Genomic DNA, 19319 nt, shown 5'->3' on the forward strand with positions numbered 1-19319 from the left:
CCGTCTGTGCTGACGGCTCAGAGCCCGACATGGGGCTCGAACTCACGAACTGGGAGATCATGACCTGAGCTGAAGTTGGACGCTCAACCGACCGAGCCAGCCAGGCGCCCCTAAAAAAATTTTTAATGTGTATTTATGTTTGAGAAACAGAGAGACAGAGCATGAGTGGGGAATGGGCGGAGAGAGAGGGAGACACAGAATCCGAAGCAGTCTCCAGGCTCTGTGCTGTCAGGCTAGAACCCGGTGTGGGGCTTGAACTCACTAGCTGTGAGATCTGGATCTGAGCCGAAGTCGGACGCTTAACCAGCTGAGCCACCCAGGCACCTCTCATGTGTATCCTTCTGATAAATACTTGTTTCCTGCCTTTTTTGTTATTCCAAGCAATACTGCAATAAACTTTATTTTAAAAAAATCCAGTATATTTGTAGGGTACATTTCTGGTAGGATATATAACTAGTAATGCCCCCAGGGGTTAGGCATTTTAACAATTTGTTAAATACTGGTAAATTGCAGTCCAAAGATAGTACCAGTTTGGATACCCATCGACAGTTTATCAGAATACCTGTTTCTCTTTACTCTTACTAGCTTTGAAATTTATCCAAATTAAAAAATTTTTGCAAATTTTATAGGTGAAAATGATAGTGTTTTTTAAACTGAGTGTGAAGGATCATCTTTTCATATGCTTATTGGTCATTGTGACATATTTCTTTACTAAATTTCCCTGAGCTTGGGGTGCCTGGGTGGCTCAGTTGGTTAAGCATCTGACTCTTGACCTCATTACTTCAAGTCATGAGATTGAGCCCCCCATCAGGCTCTGTGCTGATAGTGCAGAGCTTGCTTGGGGTTCTGTCTCTACTTCTCTCTCTGCCCCTCTTCCATGTGTGGGCTGTCTCTCTTTGTCTCTCTCTCTCTCAAAATATATAAACATTAAAATTTTTTTTCACGAGTGGTTTATTGGCATTCTTGTTTCTCCAAATCCTCAGCCATGTTTTACAGTATCAGATCCAGCCTGAAGTTTGTAAAATGGTATTGTAATTTTCTGGTGAGGTTGAATATGTCTTTATATGTTTATTGATACTTCTGTTTTCTGTGATTTTGCATCTTTTGCCCATTTTTCTACTGAGCATCAAAAATCTTTAAGAATATAAAAATTTGGCATGTAGAAGAAGAGTCTAGAGATTTTCCTATTCAGAACTTGATGACTGATTTCTTTGAAGCTTTGGAAATATTAACTAGCAAGGGTGATCCACAATTCAAGTGGTAAAGATCAAGCACGTGGAACAATGGATAATTATCCTGTGATGACAGTTATTTCAAGTCAATCTGAGGAGTTTAATTATTCAAATTCATCTTTGCTTGAATCTGTATTGTGGTAATATTTTGCACTTTGACCAGAGTTTTTACTGTTGGAAAGGGTCCAGTGGCTGTTTCCTGAGAGATCTCCACAACAGCAAAAAGGAAGAACATTTGGGTCTATGTTAACAGTTAAATACCACACTTTACAAGGGTATGTAATTTCTTGGGAGAAATATTCACAATAGGAGATTAAAGCAGATTATTAAATACATATAGTATGATATAATTTTTAAATAAAAATACAGTAAACACAGTATTAAAAACATGTAAAGTATATGGGGGAGAGGTAGCAGAAAAATCCTCAAATGCCGATAAATGTTTATCTGTGGGTGATGGCATTCCTGGTGATTTTTAATATTATTTGATGCTTTTTGTTGCTTTTACACTTTCCATACTGTATACCACTTTCAAAATTCAGAAAATGAAGTCTCAGTAGAATTTTGATGTTTCTTGAGCTCTTGGAGAACTTGACTGTTATATAGTTGGTAATTGTCTTGGCCGTGTCCATAATTCTCTTTTACGTCTAGGTTCATTATATTTTTATGAACTACACCACCTTTTTCCACCTGGGTTTTGTTGCCCAACAACAAAGGAAACACAAAAGAAGTACAGTGCTAAATTCTTCTCATAAAACATATTGATTGTTATTTTTCAGATTTTATTCTATTATGTGTTTTATTTTACAGTTGTCATTTTAGTACATATAGCTGCCACTGCCTTCTTCTTCTCCTTCTCCTTCTCTTCCACCTCTTCCTCCTCTTCCTCTTCCTCTTCCTTCCCAACTTATTTTTTAGATTATTTTATTTTAGAGAGAGCGCGAATGGGGGAGAGGGGCAGAGGGAGAGACAATCTGAAGCAGGCTCCATGTTCAGCATGGAGACTGACGCATGGCTCAATCCCTCGACCCTGGGATCATGAGCTGAGCTGAAATCAAGAGTCAGATGCTCAACCAGTTGAGCCATCCAGGCACCCTAAAATTTATTTTTTTAATTGCAGTATAATTAACACACAATGTTATATATTCATTTTGGGTGCACAATATAGTGATTCAACAATTCTGTTTTACTCAGTGCTTCACGATAAGCATACTGTTTAATCCCCATCACCTATTTCACCCATACTCCCTCCCATCTCCCCTCTGACAACCATCAGTTCTCTATAGTTGGAGTTCGTTTCTTGGTTTGTCTCTTTTTTACTTTGTTCATTTATTTTGTTTCATAAATTCCACATATGAGTGAAATCATATTGTATTTGTCTTTCTCTGACTTATTTCACTTAACGTTATGCTTTCTAGATCCATCCGTGTTGTTGAAAATGTATAGCTTGCTTTTTAAAATTACCTTTGTATCGGGGTGTCTGGGTGGCTCAGTCGGTTAAGTGCCTGACTTCGGCTCAGGTCATGATCTCACAGTTTGTGATTTTGAGCCCTGCATTGAGGACTGTGCTGACAGCTCAGGGCCTGGAGCCTGCTTCAGATTCTGTGTTTCCCTCTCTCTCTGCCCCTCCCCTGCTCACACTCTGTCTCTCTCTGTCTCTCAAAAAAAATAAATATTAAAGAAATTAGTTAGAAAAAATAAAATTACCTTTGTATTATAAATTTTCATGGTCCACATAGTTTATGTATCTTTTTAAATCGCTATATAATATTTCATGGGGTTTTGTAATTTACTTAAACATTAAACCTTGAAGTCATCCTAGGATTTACTTCTTGAATCTTCTCTTTCATATATTTACACTCACTTCCCAGGTAATTTAGTCCTAAGGCTTTATATGCCATCTGTATGTTGATGACACCAAAGTTTATTTTTAAATAATATATAAAATATAAAATTTATTTTATTTGTATCCCTAGCCCAGACCTTTCCTGAATTCCAGACTGCTATATCCCACTGCCTACTTGACATGCTCTCACCTTAGAAGCCTTCAACATCTCAGTCATACTCCTACCTCAGGGCCTTTGCCCTTGACTGCTGTTCCTTTCAGAATTTTCTCTGCGCCTTCCCTGACCAGTCTATTAAACATTGTAACCCCACTCCATCCTTCTAATAAGTGGGCTTTACTCTCTAGTACTTTTTCCTATCTGGCATAACATACACTGCTCTGTTTATTTTTTATCTGCATTTCCCCCACTAGAATGTAAACTCCGTAAAAGGGATTTTGTTTACTGCTGCACCCCCAATACTTAGAGCAAAGCTGAAGTAGCATAGGTGCTCAATGAGCCATTTGTTAGTGAATCATTATTCTGTTTACTGTTTTTCTCTATTATAAGTAACAATGCATAAAAACCTTTACATTTATGGCTTTTTTCTTTATTTGATGGATTTCCTTAGATAAATACCTAAAAATGGGATTACTGAGTAAAAGTGTATAACCATACCACAAAATTTTAACAATACTTATGTAATCAACTTACCTTTTTTATTTAAGGAAAGGGAAAAATACTGTTTTTATTAATAGGTTATGGTAGGATTGACTGGGGCAGTCTTTTTTAAGACATTTACTTTAAGCTTTAAGACCTTGGGCACATCCTTTAACTTCTTTGAGATTTAGTTTATATTTCTATAAAACGGGACTAATATTTACTTCAAAGAGTTTTTGTTGGGCTTAAAAAAAGAGAATAAAACATTGCAAAGCACTTGGCACGTAGTAACTGTCAATAAATATGAGTCTCCTGTCTCCGTATTGGCCTTCTTTCCACTAAATGTTTGTTTCCTTGAAACATTTTATCTAAGGATTATGGAACACACACATCCAGGCACAGACACGCCTATATGTCTGAACATGCACTCACATACTATCTTTCCAAATCTGATCTCTACTGGTCTTGTAAATTAAACATTTTTAATACCGTGATCCTAGCCATGGCATACCATTACTGATAAAGTGTTGGCAGTAAAGCAGTGGATTGAATCAGTCACCTCTCCCCAGTCCTTCTTTCTTGGAATCCTCACTTGTCCATACTTAGATTCCTTTCCAGCACAGTCTGAGTGGGACATATGTTATTTCATTTAAGTATTTCATCAGTTATTGGTTGTAATTCCAAGGACTTTTGTACTTGCCAATCTATTTGCCATTTCTGAAGTTCTCCATTCATTCCTAAAGATGTAAGTTTTCCTCTGGTTGTGCTTCCTTTCAGCCTAAAGAACTTCCTTTAATTCCGTCTGGTTGACTTTTGATATTTTGACTGTGTTATGTCTAGGTTTTCTTCATTTGAAACTTTCTTCTCTGGGGGTTCTTGAGCTTCTTGAATCTGTATATCTTTTATTACGTTTGAGAAGTTGCAAACTATATACTTTTTTTCTAATATTTTCTTTTTCTTCCCCACTGTGTGTCCCTTTTTTCCTCAAACTAAGATTACCCATATATTAGCCTTTCGGAGTTGTTCCACAGGTCCTCAAAGTCAGTTTGTTTTTGCATTTTTTCTCTCTTTTTTCGGATTGCATGGTTTCTATTCACCTACCTTTAAGTTCACTGCATATCTTTCTGTCTTTTCCCCTAAGGATGGGTTATAGTTTCCTTTGTTCTTCATCAGCGTATTAGACTGTAAGGAGATTTACGTAGTTGGATTCAAATTGTAGCCTATCATGCCCACAGTGGACAGTGGCTTCGGGCTCAGCTCAGTTCTTTAAATCTTAGCTTCTAGCTGCTTTCAGTTGACCTTGTACATACATGGTTCAGAGGCCAGCCAGAATCATGCTTTGTTTCTATACAGAATTAGGGATTGGCTCCTCTGGATTTTTGCCTTTCATGGTTTCTCTCATCACTCTGATTTTCCCAGGCTCTTCCTCTGGTTCCAGCAGTTAGAAAGAGAATGTTTTTCTTTTTTTCTTTCTTTCCTTTCCTTTCCTTTCCTTTCCTTTCCTTTCCTTTCCTTTCCTTTCCTTTCCTTTTTTCTTTTCTTTCTTCTGAATTCATTAAATCTTACTTTATTTTTTATTTTTTAAATTTTTTCTCTTTTTAAAATTTTAAATTTTAGTTAATTAACATACAATGCAATATTGGTTTCAAGAGTAGAATTCAGTGATTCATCACTTACACACAATACCCACTGCTCATCACAAGTGCCTTCCTTAATACCCATCACCCATCTAGTCCATCTTCCCTCTGTCAACCCATAGTTTGTTCTCTATCATTAAGAGCCTCTGTGGTTTGTTTTTCCCTCTTCTCTTTTTTTCTCTCCCTTCCCATATGTTCATCTGTTTTGTTTCTTAAATTCCACATGTGAGTGAAATCATATATTTGTCTTTCTCTGATTGACGTATTTCACTTGGCATAATACATTCTGGCTCCATCCACATCATTGCAAATGGCAGGATTTCATTGTTTTTGATAGCTGAGTAATATTCCATTATCGAAATATCTATATCTGTATATCTTCTTTATCCATTAATCAGTTGATGGACATTTCGGTTATCTCCATAGTTTGGCTATTGTTGACAAGAAAGAGAATGTTTTTCAGTTAATGTTTTATCTGCTTCTGTGACTGTGTCTGATATCAGGGCAGAGCTACAAAATAAACATAAATAAATAGTCAAGGAGCCTACTCTATGCTGGTTGCTTGCACCTACCTTTGACTCATCTCCAGAGCCGACTTGTTTTTATTCATTCTCCCAAGCCTCCAGCTAGTTTAGTTTAGGAGGGATTAGTATGTTGTACAGAGTTTTTAAAGATGAAAAATCAATGTTAGGACCTCATTCTGTCACATGAAAAACAATTTTTTTAAGTCCTACTTGTGGATTTATTATATAGCAAGTCAAAGATACAGAAAGGTATGGACAAATCCCACAATGAGGCACTAAAGCTAAAGAAATAAATTCCCCTCATCATCTTTTTAAAGTTTCCTTCTCATTAGTAGAGATAAATAATCTACAATTTCACATTTTTTTCTATGCTCCATCTCTTTTTTTTAAGTTTCTACAGTATAGTTAATATACAGTGTTATATTTGTTTCAGGTGTACAGGATAGTGACTTAGCACTTTCATATAGCACTTGGTGCTCATCACGACTGCCCTCCTGAATCCCCATCACCTATTTAACCCATCCCTCTGCCCACCTCCCCTCCAGTAACCATCAGTGCGTTCTGTATAGTTAAGAGTGTTTCTTGGTTTGCCTCTCTCTTTCTCTTTTTGTCCCCTTTACTCATTTGTTTTGTTTCTTAAAACCGACATCTGAGTGAAATCATATGGTATTTGCCTTTCTCTGACTTACTTCACTTAGCATAATATTCTCTAGCATCCATGTTTTTGCATGGCAAGACTTCATTCCTTTATATGGCTGAGTAATATTCCATTGTGTGTATGTATGTATGTATATATATACATACATACATACATACATACCACATCTTCTTTATCCATTCATCAGTCAATGGACATTTGGGCTGTTTCCATTTTTGGCTATTATAGATAATGCTGCTATAAACATTGAGGTGCATGTATTCCTCTGAATTAGTATTTTTGTAATTTTGGGGGGGTAAATACCTGGTAGTGTAATTGTTGGATCGTAAAGTAGTTGTATTTTTAACTTTTTGAGGAATCTCCATACTGCAAAAACATAATTTTTTCGAATTATTTTTTTAATTGAAATCTTTATTGAGAGAGTTGTAAATTCACATGCAGTTGTAAGAAGTAATACGCTGAGAGTTCATGTACCCTTTACCCTGTTTCCCCTAATGGTAACATTTTACAAAACTGTAGTGTGATATTACAACCAGGATATCAACATTTATAAAATCTATTGAGCTTATTTAAATTTCTCCAGATGTAAATGTACTCATTCATGTGTGCGTGTGTGTGTGTGTGTGTGTGTGTGTGTGTGTGTGATTTAATTCTGTGCATTTATATCATGTGTAGGTTTACGTATCCACCACTGCAGCCTTACACCTGCTTTGAAAGTGTAGTAAATGCTAGAGACAGAAAGGACTGAAAGTCTCGGGCCATGTTCCCCACTGAAGATGATTACATGGTATTAAGAGATCCGAATTAACATTTACCCTGTAAACATTTATTTGCTTTTCAAATTAATTTCCTTTAACATACTGTAAACATTTTGAGCGCAGTAATCGCCTCATGTTTTGTGTGTACCTTTATCCACACCACAGCCCAGAGCTGACCCTGGTGCCCTGTGCAGAGATTTTCATTCAGTTCATTTTTAAAATACAAATACCTGTCGTTAAATAGAATTAAAAGGTAGAAATGTCTTAAGTATTTTCTCTGTTTTAAATTGAGATTAGTATTCTTCAAAGTTCACATCCTGATTATGTTTCCTTGCACATATGTTCTACTACATGAAAGTACTTTATAGATGTTTGATCTTGTGAAGGCTGTGTTGCTGCCTTTGATAAAAAAGTAATTAGGTGAGCATTTCCTGGTAGAGGTACTCATCAAAGTTTGAAAGTACATATTTCCTTTTAACTATTGTATTTGTAGGGACTCCCCCCCTACCCCCCATCTGTCTTTCTGTCTCGACAAACCCATGAAAGACAGCTTTTGTGAACTTATTTCTGTTAGAGCCAGCATTGAAAAAAAAAATCCAGCTTTTCTTTAATGGACCATGACAGTAGGTAACAAAATTATGGTAGTTGTGTCATAGGTTTTATGTGGTTTCTAACACTCTCTGGAAAAAAATTGCCCAGCAGTGTTTCACAAATTCTTTGGAGAATAAATGCAAATAAAATTTCTGTCTTCTCATATAATTAGGGATGCTATTAGGAAAATAAAAAATGGATCTTTCTTTCTTCTCTCATTTGAGATTACATCTTTTCTGCCTATCTTTAGAAGTTTTTTATTTTATTTATTTTTTTTTTATGTTTATTTTTGAGAGAGAGAGAGAGAGCAAGAGACAGAGCACAAGGCGGGGAGGGGCAGAGAGAGAGGGAGACACAGAATCCGAAGCAGGCTCCAGGCTCTGAACTGTTAGCACAGAGCCTGACGTGGGGCTTGATCCCACGAACTGTGACATCATGACCTGACACGAAGTTGGACGTTTAACCGACTGAGCCACCCAAGTGCCCCTGAAGTTTTTTAAATCTTAGAAATGAAGTGCCTAGCTGTGTATGCTAGGTAAGTTGAAAAGAGAGCACCTAATGAGAGGTTGGTGGAGTCAACACCGGTGCTCTGTGGATGGCTTTGACTGAGGCAAACGATTACTTCATCTGATGACCCTTGTCTTTTTCAATTGCCTGTTTAGGTTTCTCGCCTTGTTTGCTTGGTACCATTAGAACTCACTGGGTGCCCATGGCTTAGCACAGTGCAGTTGAAGCTGAGTGGGTTTCTGGGCCCAGAGAAGTCATGATTGTGTAAACACTATACAGTATGAAACCATACAGATGGCACACATCAAAAATGTAGACAAAGAAACCATGTGACATCACGTTTCACCATACACTTGTGTTTATGTACACACACAACTTATATACATATGTAGTTATTAATTTTCTTATGTATGCCGAGATTGAGGCACAGAGAGATTACTGCAGCTAGGGTGCCACAGCCAGATTGTAGCAGACATTATTTCTACCCTCTCCTTTGGACTTTGCTTTAAAAATCTGTTTACAGAGCATCATATTTAATTGATAATTTTGATTACCAAAATTTGATAAGTTTGGTGATCAAGAGATATGCCTTCTTCAAGGTGCTATTGCATTTGTTCTTGAAATTCAGTGAAGAGTTTTTAAAACGTGGTTTGAGGCTTAAAAAGAGAAGGAGAAATACATAAGACATTGCATTGTGTTAGACACTAAAAAACCTTTTGAACACTTTTGTAAGTTATTGCAGCATGATAGCAAAGGTGGGGAAGTGGCTTTTGAATAAATTCTATTGAGTGAATTTCTTGACTCTCCTACTGCTTGCCCACTCATCAGGCACACAGAGAAGGTCTGTTAACTTGTCAACAGCACTCAGAACAGTGGTAGCAACAATGAACACATATTTACTGAAGACAGCCAGTTGGTCATTTATTGACCCCCTCCTGCCGACGCCTATCCATTTTCATGGTGTATTCAGAGGTGAAAAGATTATCCTCTGCATTCATGCTCTTAACTCTTAGAAGATGGAAGGAAAACCATGTACTAGAACAGAAGGATGTTACAAGGATAATGGCAAATTCAGAAAGGAAATTTGAATAATACTCAGGAGTTGTGGGGATGGGGAAGATGAAGGAAGGCCAGAGAGAAATCCAACAGGGAAGAGTAATAGAAGGCAACCAATGACAGGTTGATTTTGGCTCTTATGCCAATTTAATTTTGCTGTTTACCTTTTCATCCCACTCTTGCTGGACCTTGTATCTTTTCATACTCCTTATGGTGAAGAGGGGAAAAAAAACCCACAAAGCAGGAAACTTTGTCAAGCAAACAAGTTCTGGACTTGTTTGCTCCTTATCCATCAAACGTCACTTCTTTCCACTAGCTGTAGCTATAGCTGTAGTTCCAAGATTATTGTTCATAGTGAAGACCCAGAATTATTTGAAAAAGATTACATTTCTCTTTAAGAAGGTAGTGGCATAGGTAATATGTCTTAGAATATTTTACATTAAAAAGAACTGAAAATGCAGGGGCACTTGGGTGGCTCAGTCAGTTAAGTGTCCGACTTTGGCTCCAGTCATGATCTCACGGTTCATGAGTTTGAGCCCCGTATCAGGCTCTGTGCTGACAGCTCAGAGCCTGGAGCCTGCTTCAGATTCTGTGTCTCCCTCTCTCTCTCTCTGCCCCTACCCTGCTTGTGCCCTGTCTCTCTCTGTCTCTAAAAAATGAATAAACATTAAAAAAAAAAAGAATTGAGAATGAAAATTTGGGGAAAACTCCAGTTCTAGAACAGTTACATACTAGGAAAGGTGGTAAGTCCTTCTTCCCAGCTTTGTTCCAGAGAACCAGCAAAACAGGTATTATATTACATTTTCTGTGTATATCTTTCCTGGGTGAGGCTTGCATGTACAGTATTCCATTTTCCTGTTGAAGTAAGTGTCTTCTCTTTAACTTGAAATAGGACCCAGTGAGATATTATGTGGTGTATATATGTAAACTTCATTCATCCCACTTAAAAAATGTTCCTTTGTCTATTCTTTAATCTCATCAACTGTTATTAAAGAAGCTTCATGATCTGTTTTGTACATTTATCAGTTGTTGCCTTTCGCCAACGTTAACTTGGGTAATACTTTCATCTGATGTTTTATTATTTTGTATTAGTAGAAAATGTTCAACGTCACTACTGAAAAGGAACATTCACAAAACCTTATTTCTTGAACATTTAGTCTAAAACAACTCTTATTAAAGTTGTAAGTGCTTAAAAAAAAGTTTCAGAGATGTCAGCATACCTTTGGGGCCCCCTGCCCTCTGCTGCTCCTTCAGTGCCTCCTTCACATGTCAAGCACAAGCAGAAATGAAGCAAAGGCTTCCCATTCTTCTGGACATAGTCGTTTGCTTAGGATAAAAACAGTGCAGCAGATGCTTGTAATCATTTCAGACTTTTCAGCTTGTCTGGGACATTGTGCTATCTGACATCCTTCATTACTCCTTACGAGAAAGACCCAAATAACCACAGGGGCGCCTAGATGACCCAGGCAGTTAAGCAACCAACTCTTTGATTTCAGCTCAAATCATGATCTTGTGGTTTGTGGGATTGAGCCCACACTGGGCTCGGTGCTGACAGCATGGAACCTGCTTGAGATTCTCTCTTTCCCTCTTTGTCTGCCCCCTTCCCATCTCAAAATAAATTTAAAAAATAAACTTAAAGACACAAATAACCACAAAGCAAGAATTTTAAGAAGCCATGAAGAATTGGGGCTGGGGCGCCGGGGGCGCCTGAGTGGGTTAAGCATCTGATTTCGGCTCAGGTCATGATCTCAGGGTTTGTGAGTTTGAGCCCCACTTCAGGCTCTGTGCTGACAGCTCAGAGCCTGGATCTGGCTTCAGATTCTGTGTCTCCCTCTCTCTCTCCTCCTTCCCTGGTCACACTCTGTCTCTCTCTCAAAAATAAACAAACATTTAAGAAAATTAAAAAAAAAATAAAGAATTGGGGCTGAATATAATGCATTTGGATTTTAGAGACAAAAATGGCCAATTTTATGAGGTAGGAGTGATCAAAGGTACATTCTCCATGTGTAATCAGATGATTAGTAAACACTTTGTCATAGTGGAAGGTGTAACATGACAATTGTTAGTGAGATGTTAGTAAGAAAAGTATAAGTTAAATCGTTTTAAAATGATGGTTTGTTTGGTTCATATATCTCACTTATGGTCTTATATTTGTCATCTGGTAGTCTTTCTACCTGTTCAATCACATTAGAACTTAAGGATCAGGAGATTTCAATGTTCTAAAAGGATTTCTTTTTTACTGTCACTGTTGGAGGCCTATAGGAGAGAAGAAAAGTTAAATCTGTTTTACATTGACTGATGAATGAATGTCAGCAGTGTCCACCCAGCACTTCATTGGGACAGTTGGGTAATGTATGATTAATTGGTGACATTAAGAAAAGTTATAGAAAGAATAACTTCTTCTGACCTTATTTTATTTTATTTTATTTTTAAGATTTGTAGCCAAACCATGTGCCATCGCCCTCAACATTCAGGCCAATGGACCACAGATTGCCCAGCCCAATGCCATTCTGGAAAAGGTCTTCACTGCAATTACGAAGGTATGATTGCCTTTTTGGGTGGTATGAGTTATCATGACCACCATTCTCAATCTGAAATTATTTAATCCCTTCTCTCCTGGGTTTGAGAACTAATTGCACAGCTTCATGCTGGAAAGTGTGCTCTTGGAAAGCGTGCAAACATTGTGACTAGGCCAAACAGGTAGAAGCTGAATAAATGTGGGCATGTTTGAGACCTGTTTATTTATTCTCACATTGATTTTAGAAGCTGGTCTGTAAAGAACAGTCTAGATTAGATTCTAGTGATTAATCTAATTTTGTGTCTCTTTTAATCTCACATGACATGAAGCAGTACATATAATGGTTGGATGGGATTTTGTGGAGACGACTGGGTAAAGCTGAGGAATATAATTAATGTACAGGCATACGTTGGAGATGTCGTGGGTTTGGTTCCAGACCACTACAACAAAGCAAATACCACAGTAAGGCATGTCAAATGAATTTTTGGGTTTTTCCAGTGTATATAAAAGTTATGTTTACATTATACTGTTATCTGTTAAGTGTGTGCAAATAGCACTCTGTCCAAAAGACAATGATGCCTTAATTTGAAAATATTTTATTGCTTAAAAATGCCAATCATCATCTGAGCCTTCAGCAAAATTGTAATGTTTTTGTTGGTGGACACTCTTGTCTCCATGTTGATGGCTGTTGACTGATTAGGGTGGTGGTTCCTGAAGTTTGGGGCGATTATGGCAACTTCTTAAAATAAGACCGTAATGAAGCTTGCTGCATTGATCAGCTCTTGCTTTCATGAAAAATTTCTCTGTAGCATGGGATGCTGTTTGATAGCATTTTACCCACAGTTGAACTTCTTTCAAAATTGGAGTCAGCTTTATCAGCTTTATCAGCTAAACTTATGTAGTATTCTAAATCTTTTCTTGTCATTTCAACAATCTTCACAGCATCTTCACCAGATGGAGATTCCATCTCCAGAGACCACTTTCTTTGTTCATTCATAAGAAGGAGCTTCTTACCCATTAATATTTTATCATGAAATCTCAGCAATTCAAATATAATATTAATGAAAATGTTTGAAATATTGCAGGAATTACCGAACTGTGAGGTAGAGACACAAAGTGAGCCAATGCTGTGTTAAAAAGAATGGCACCGATAGACTTGTTTGATGCAGAGTTGACACAAACCTTCAATATGTAAAAAATGCAATTGTCTGTAAAGTGCAGTAAAGCAAAGTGTGATAAAACAAGGTTTGCCTGTACGTATGAAAGGAAGTGCCCATTTTCTTCTAGCATGGCCCTTGTGTTCCAGCAGTTATGAGACACAGGCAGATGTAAACAAAAGAGGGAATAATTAAAGGACAGAAGAGTTGCAAGATGAAAGAATGAAAGACAAGGATCTAGAGAGTTATAAGTTACAGATTCACTGCAGAGAAAACAGAAGAGATTATCACTGTGGTGAGAGTGAAAGCTAAACCAGGAGCAGGGAGAGGTGAGCAGGGGAGGGGGCAGATCTTTGCCCCTCCACTGATATCGCCTTAAGAACAAAGAGGGGAGGAGAAAGAAGCCAGAAACCCTCCATCTAAGGCTGTGAGAAAACAAAGCACATCACAGCATCCCAAGTATTTTTTTACTCCTATATCGCCCTTCATCTTACTCTCGTATAGACAAGAAAGAAGGACAGGAGGAGTGTAGTATTCTAGGAGAAGTATTGTGTGTTCGTACATTAAATGGTTCATTTTCCCTTTTTCATTTTTCTGGGAAAATTACTCAGGCTTTTAAAATGTGATTTGACAGTGTTAAGTTTTATTCCTTTTTTGGTATTTGTATTGCTAACCATTTGTATTACTTGTCTCTTGTCTTAAAACTATTAATTCACATATTCAAACATTTTTATTTATAGTATGGTCTTCATTTCTGCCAAGATTTTCTAGGATTTTCCCCTCTATCCTTTTAAAAATGATATTTTTCCTGGAGAAGTAGAAGAAAGCACTAGGTACTTCTTATATCTCTGTCAGGAAGAAGAGAAGAATGTATTAGGAAAAGCTCTTCTGGTAGTTTTATGGGCTGGTTTTAGATTGCCAAGTTCTTACCTGAAGGGGCACGTATCTTAATGGTACTTAAAGGAAGAAAATATTAAGAAAAAACTTGTATTTTCTTTTAACATAGCAATTTGCTGCAGCAGACACTTCTTTCCCTCTGAAAAAGCAGAAGTGTAGGAAGTTATCAGGTTTTTAAAAATGAGATTATAATATATTAGTGTTTGTCTTGTGAACTACTCTAAATGCATAATAAAATGAGTCTACCCAAATGTTACGTGTCCCCTTAGAAATTCTACAGTGGACATTTTATTCCCTTGCCTTATGTTTATTGTGGTTACTGGAGAAATTTTCTCTATAAAGGTAGTAAAAGGAATTTGGAGTCATGTTGACTGCTCTAGAGAATATTTGCTTCCAGCTCATTTTAATCATACTGTCTTAGTTTTCCAAGGTGATTCTTTTGGACATTTTTATGTGATTAGAGAAGAAGCCTCATGATTTAAATGTAGAGGCAGCAAAAGTTGGACCAGTTGTTCCTTGAATTCTTTATAGTTGTCCAGTGTTATTTATGATCTGAGAAGGTAACAGGCCAGTTGACTAGAGTAGAAGTAGCAACATATGGAGAGATTAAACACTGTATGTATTTGAGTGACCATTCACCAACCTGGCCTTGACCATGATTCCGGGTCACCTTTGGAGAAGGGCATGGTTATCATCTTTCAAGAATGTAGGGGCGCACTCTCAGAACCTTCAAAATCTGCGACGCATAGGACATAATTTGTGGGGCCAATGCAGAACGAAAATGCAGGGCCTCTTGTTCAGAAAGCATGAAAAAATGCCATTTAAGGCATAAAAATATAAAGCTGTTTTTCTTTTCTTTCATAGATTCTTTTTCTTGACCTGTCAACGTGTTTTTTATTTGTTATTTAATGTCATGCCCCCTCAGACATGGGGATATTCATGAGGCAAGTGTAGAGCCTCACATGTCCTGGGGACCCCACACTATGACTTACTGAACACACAGCCCATTAGCTGTGTCCAGACTGGGCCGATGTGCCTGCCCCTCTCTGGCCAGAGGTAGAGAAGTTGAGACTGGCTTCACCCCTTTTGATGAGCCTACTGCCCCAGCCCCCAGGGGACTGGTGACTGCCAAATGTATTGCAGTCTCTAGAGCAGGACACACTTGGCAGCTGGATTGGGGTGAGCAAGTGTATCGTCCCCACTGAGTCACCTACCAAATGCATCAGGGCACTGCCACCCTGGGGTGCAGGCAGCTACCCCCATGTCCCATGCTGAGACACCGCAGGTATACATACCCAGTTCCAGCCCTTTTCATGCTTGCCCCTGGGGCAGCAGTAGTCACTGGGCAGAAGCGGGAAGGAGTAGGAGGTCTGGGGAGCCAGGGGACAGAGAACTAAGTTCCCCGGAACTGGTTGGGGAAGTGGTGGGACTATGTGTGAGCCAAGACTCTGAGCCCTAACACGTGTTCCTCTGTCTCATTGGCCTTCATATACAAAATACAAATTCCATAACAAAATTATTAAGAATTTCAAGATAGCTGCCATAGAACTTGAAACCCCAAGCACGAGCCTTTCTGAATTGTGGATCCCTGTGTGACTGCACTGGTACATGCCCTGTGTAGTTCTCATCTATGTAATTATCTGATAAATAGGTAACATCTGTTTGTCTCTCTGTATATCTGGTACAAACAAATGTGCATGTGCATAGTTGTTTATTTATATTTATTTATTTATGTTTGGGGTCTCCTGCCATACTATTGGCACATATCTATAATCCTAACAGCCTTACTTTTCTAATCCTATCAATTCTTGAGCCACTGAGGAAAAAAATATATATGTCAGCTGTGAAACCAGGTTTTATGACACAGAGAAATCATACCATCATCCACTTTTGGTATGTTACTCTATATCTTAAAAATTATAGGCAAATTTCCTATAATTTGTTCTCCCTTATTCTCCTCTTATGTCTGTCTCTTTCTTTCCTTTTTCCTCCCAGTATTGGTTATGAATATTAAGGTCAGCCTAGGTATTTCTGTATAAAAGTGTGTATATATGTCAGCATTGTTCATTTCTTTCCTTGGAAATCTTAAAAAAGGAAAAAACTAAGGAGAACAATTAAAAATCCAAAACAATTAAAAAAAAAACGCACACAAAGAAGAAGGAGAATCTCCCAAACTCTATTTTTGGCAAACTAGTAGATACATATCTCTAAATTTCAAAATATGTATTAAGGCTAACAAAAAAAAACAGTTGGTGGGTTGGGCAGAAGCCAAGCAAGAGGAAGTGAAGAGCATGGAGTGGGGGTAGCTCTCAGGAAAGCCAGCAAAAGAGACAGCTTCTGAATGTGAGGGAGACAAAAGCTCTAACCAGTGTTTGCAACATTAGATACAGAAACTGGTGAGCAAGGCCGGCGGTTGTCCTCCTGAACTCAGTTTAATTCAGAGAACTGGAAGAAGTTCACAGACGACAGTGTGGATGGCACATTTTCAGGAGATGGTCTCCCTTGGTGGCGGCTGAACTGCACGAGCATTCTCCCTGCTCTGCATACTCCCAGGAGCTGGTCAAAAAACTCTGATGGACTCAATGATGAGTAATAAAGAAGGAACACACACAACATTGAAGACAAGGAAAAGAATGTGTAGCAGTGCTTATTAACAAAAATTGTTAGTGGAAAAATGAGGCCACAAGGCAAATGAAAATTGTGATTAAATATTTTACCATAAACTAAAAAAAATATATATAAGTAATAACTCTGTGAAGGAAAACCACAAAAAAAGAAATGTAAGACCTAAAAAAAAAATAGTTGGTCAACAGGAAAAGGGACGCATTGTGAGCTGGTAGCTTCAGGAGAACATACTAAAACTATCATAGAGGGGCACCTGGGTGGCTCAGTCAAGTACGCTTCCAACTTCAGCTCAGATCATGACCTCACTGTTTGTGAGTTCGAGCCCTGCATAGGGCTCTGCACTATCAGTGCTTGGGCTTCTCTCTCTTTACCTTTCTCTCACTGCCTCTCCCCCAGGTGCACTTTCTCTTTCTTAAAATGAATAAATAAACTTTAAAAAATAAAAAATAAAAATAAAAGAAAACTATCACAGAAATGAAGACAAAATTGGAAAGAATACAGGGAACACAAGACACTTCAGAAAACTCAGCAAGGAACATGGGAGATAGAAAACTATTAAATGAGACAAAAAGCGCTAAAAATAATTAGATGTTTAGATTGAGCAGATCCAGCATCTGCATTATCAGAGTCCCATAAGGAAAAGCAAAATAAAATAAATATTGAAAGATATAATTCAAGAAAATTTTCCTAAAATAAATGGGGATTTGTTTTAATATGTTGATGAAAATGCAGTAAAAATTGACCCAAGAAGGTTAAATTATTGGACTTGAAAAATAAAAGAAAGAATTCTTTGAGAAGCCAAGCCAAAAATCAAATCACTTAACTAGCAAAAAAATATCACCATGACTTTAGTCTTCTTTATAGCAACATTTCCAACATTTTCAAGGAAAATGTGAACTAAGAATTTTATATTTAGGCAAATTGGTTTTACGCTGTAAAAGTTAAAAACAAACAGATTTCAACATGCAAAAATATGAGGGAATTGTTCTCATGAGTCCTTTTTGAAGAAAGTATTATAATCATTGATTTTAGCCGATCAAGAGGTTACTGGAGTGTTGGTAGGTTTTGGATACATTTCAACTGTTGAAAGAGAGAAAGAAATGTGAGGATCAGGATGACAGAACAGAATGTAAACGTTCATATGCGTTCACATAGAAGTGATACAACTAACAGTAATGGGGGTGGGGAGAAGAAGGTGAGAGGTAGAATACATTCACTAGTCGCATAATCTCTAGTAGCTGGGAGTGAAAGCAAATCAGTTTAAGCAGCCAAATTGAGTAATAGAAGTACAAACATATTTAACAGTATAAGAGTAAACTGTAAAAATGATAAAATTATTGATTAATATTGGGTGGGGTAAGAAGAGGAAATATGGTAGTTTTAAATACTGCTTATATGGAATTATTGACTGAAAACAAATAGAAGAGTATTGTAATTATGAATAACCACTAGAACAAAAATTGCCCACAGGAAGGAAAATAAAACAAACAATACTTGGTTTGTCATTTTTTTTTTTTTTACCTATCAAAACAGAAAGCATAATAGGATTAATGTGAGGGAACTGTAAACAAACATTCAATTATATCAATATGTGTAAATGGGTTTGACTCCTCTAACTATTTTAGTTTTGGGTCCTTCAGATAAAGTAATTATAAATATTGAAAATAAAAGTATGAGTAAAGGTATACAGACAAATACAGATAAGTAGGGTTTTTGTTTTTACATAAAAGTGGACGTCAGACCAAAAAGGAATTAAGTAAAATGAAGAATTGGCTTTTTATTGCCAAAAGGTACAATTCATAATAAAGATAAAATAGTCCTGACTAACATGCGTTGAATGTCAGTGTATCTATATACTAATAAAAAAGAATGAAAAGAAATAATAGCAGGGAATTTTAATTTACCTCTGAGTCATGACAGATCAAGTGAACAAAATGTAAAACAGAAGATAGAAATTCTAAGAGGCATAATTAATGAGGAAGATCTAAGTGGTACATTTAGAACTGCATCCTGTCAGCAATACCGGAGTCCATGGTGGTCCAACCAGACAGCACCGTGTTAGCGTAGAAGTCCTTCCAGATATCAGCATCACACTTCATGATGGAATTGAAGGTGGTCTTCTCAATGCACAGACTATACTTTCTTTTAAAGGACCTATTAAACATCTACAAAAATGACCTTTATTATATATACAAAACTGAGATAAATTTTAAAAATAGGCACAACTTAATAATACTAGAACTCAGAAACCAGAAAACCTGTTGCTCTTTTAATCAACTCTTGGGTAAAAATAGAAATTCAGAATATTTGGTAGCAGTAATGATAAAAACACTACTCATTTGTACTGTGCCAAAACAGCGCTCAGATGAACATTCAGGTGAAATATATACATATATGCATATATGTATATGTAATATATACATATATGAAGTTAAACACTTAAGCATTAGAAAAAGAACAGAACAAAGGCAAGCAGAAAGCAGAAATTAATGATAAATGCAAAAATTGTGTTAGCAAAACTATAGAATTGAAAATCAATTCAAAAGTACCTTATCTGTTTAATTTTTTTTTTTTACAGAAAGTCAGCTAGTCCAATCAAAAAAACAAAGCACAAATTACAGCATCATAATTAACAACACAATAATCAACAGTCACAGAAATGGAGGAAAATGAAAA

General features: G+C 37.1%; 1 protein-coding gene across 2 annotated transcripts in view; it reads left to right on the top strand.

Moving 5' to 3' along the window:
- CERS6 (ceramide synthase 6) overlaps positions 1 to 19319 on the top strand; it is a 314828-nt gene that overhangs the window by 79631 nt on the left and 215878 nt on the right. For both annotated transcript variants that reach the window (XM_015066922.3, XM_015066923.3), the window contains exon 2: positions 11881 to 11986. In XM_015066922.3, coding sequence (XP_014922408.1) covers positions 11881 to 11986 — 106 coding nt within the window. The remainder of the gene's footprint in view (positions 1 to 11880; positions 11987 to 19319) is intronic.

Source organism: Acinonyx jubatus, chromosome C1, assembly GCF_027475565.1.
Source record: "Acinonyx jubatus isolate Ajub_Pintada_27869175 chromosome C1, VMU_Ajub_asm_v1.0, whole genome shotgun sequence".
In the NCBI taxonomy this organism is placed as follows: Eukaryota; Metazoa; Chordata; class Mammalia; order Carnivora; family Felidae; genus Acinonyx; species Acinonyx jubatus.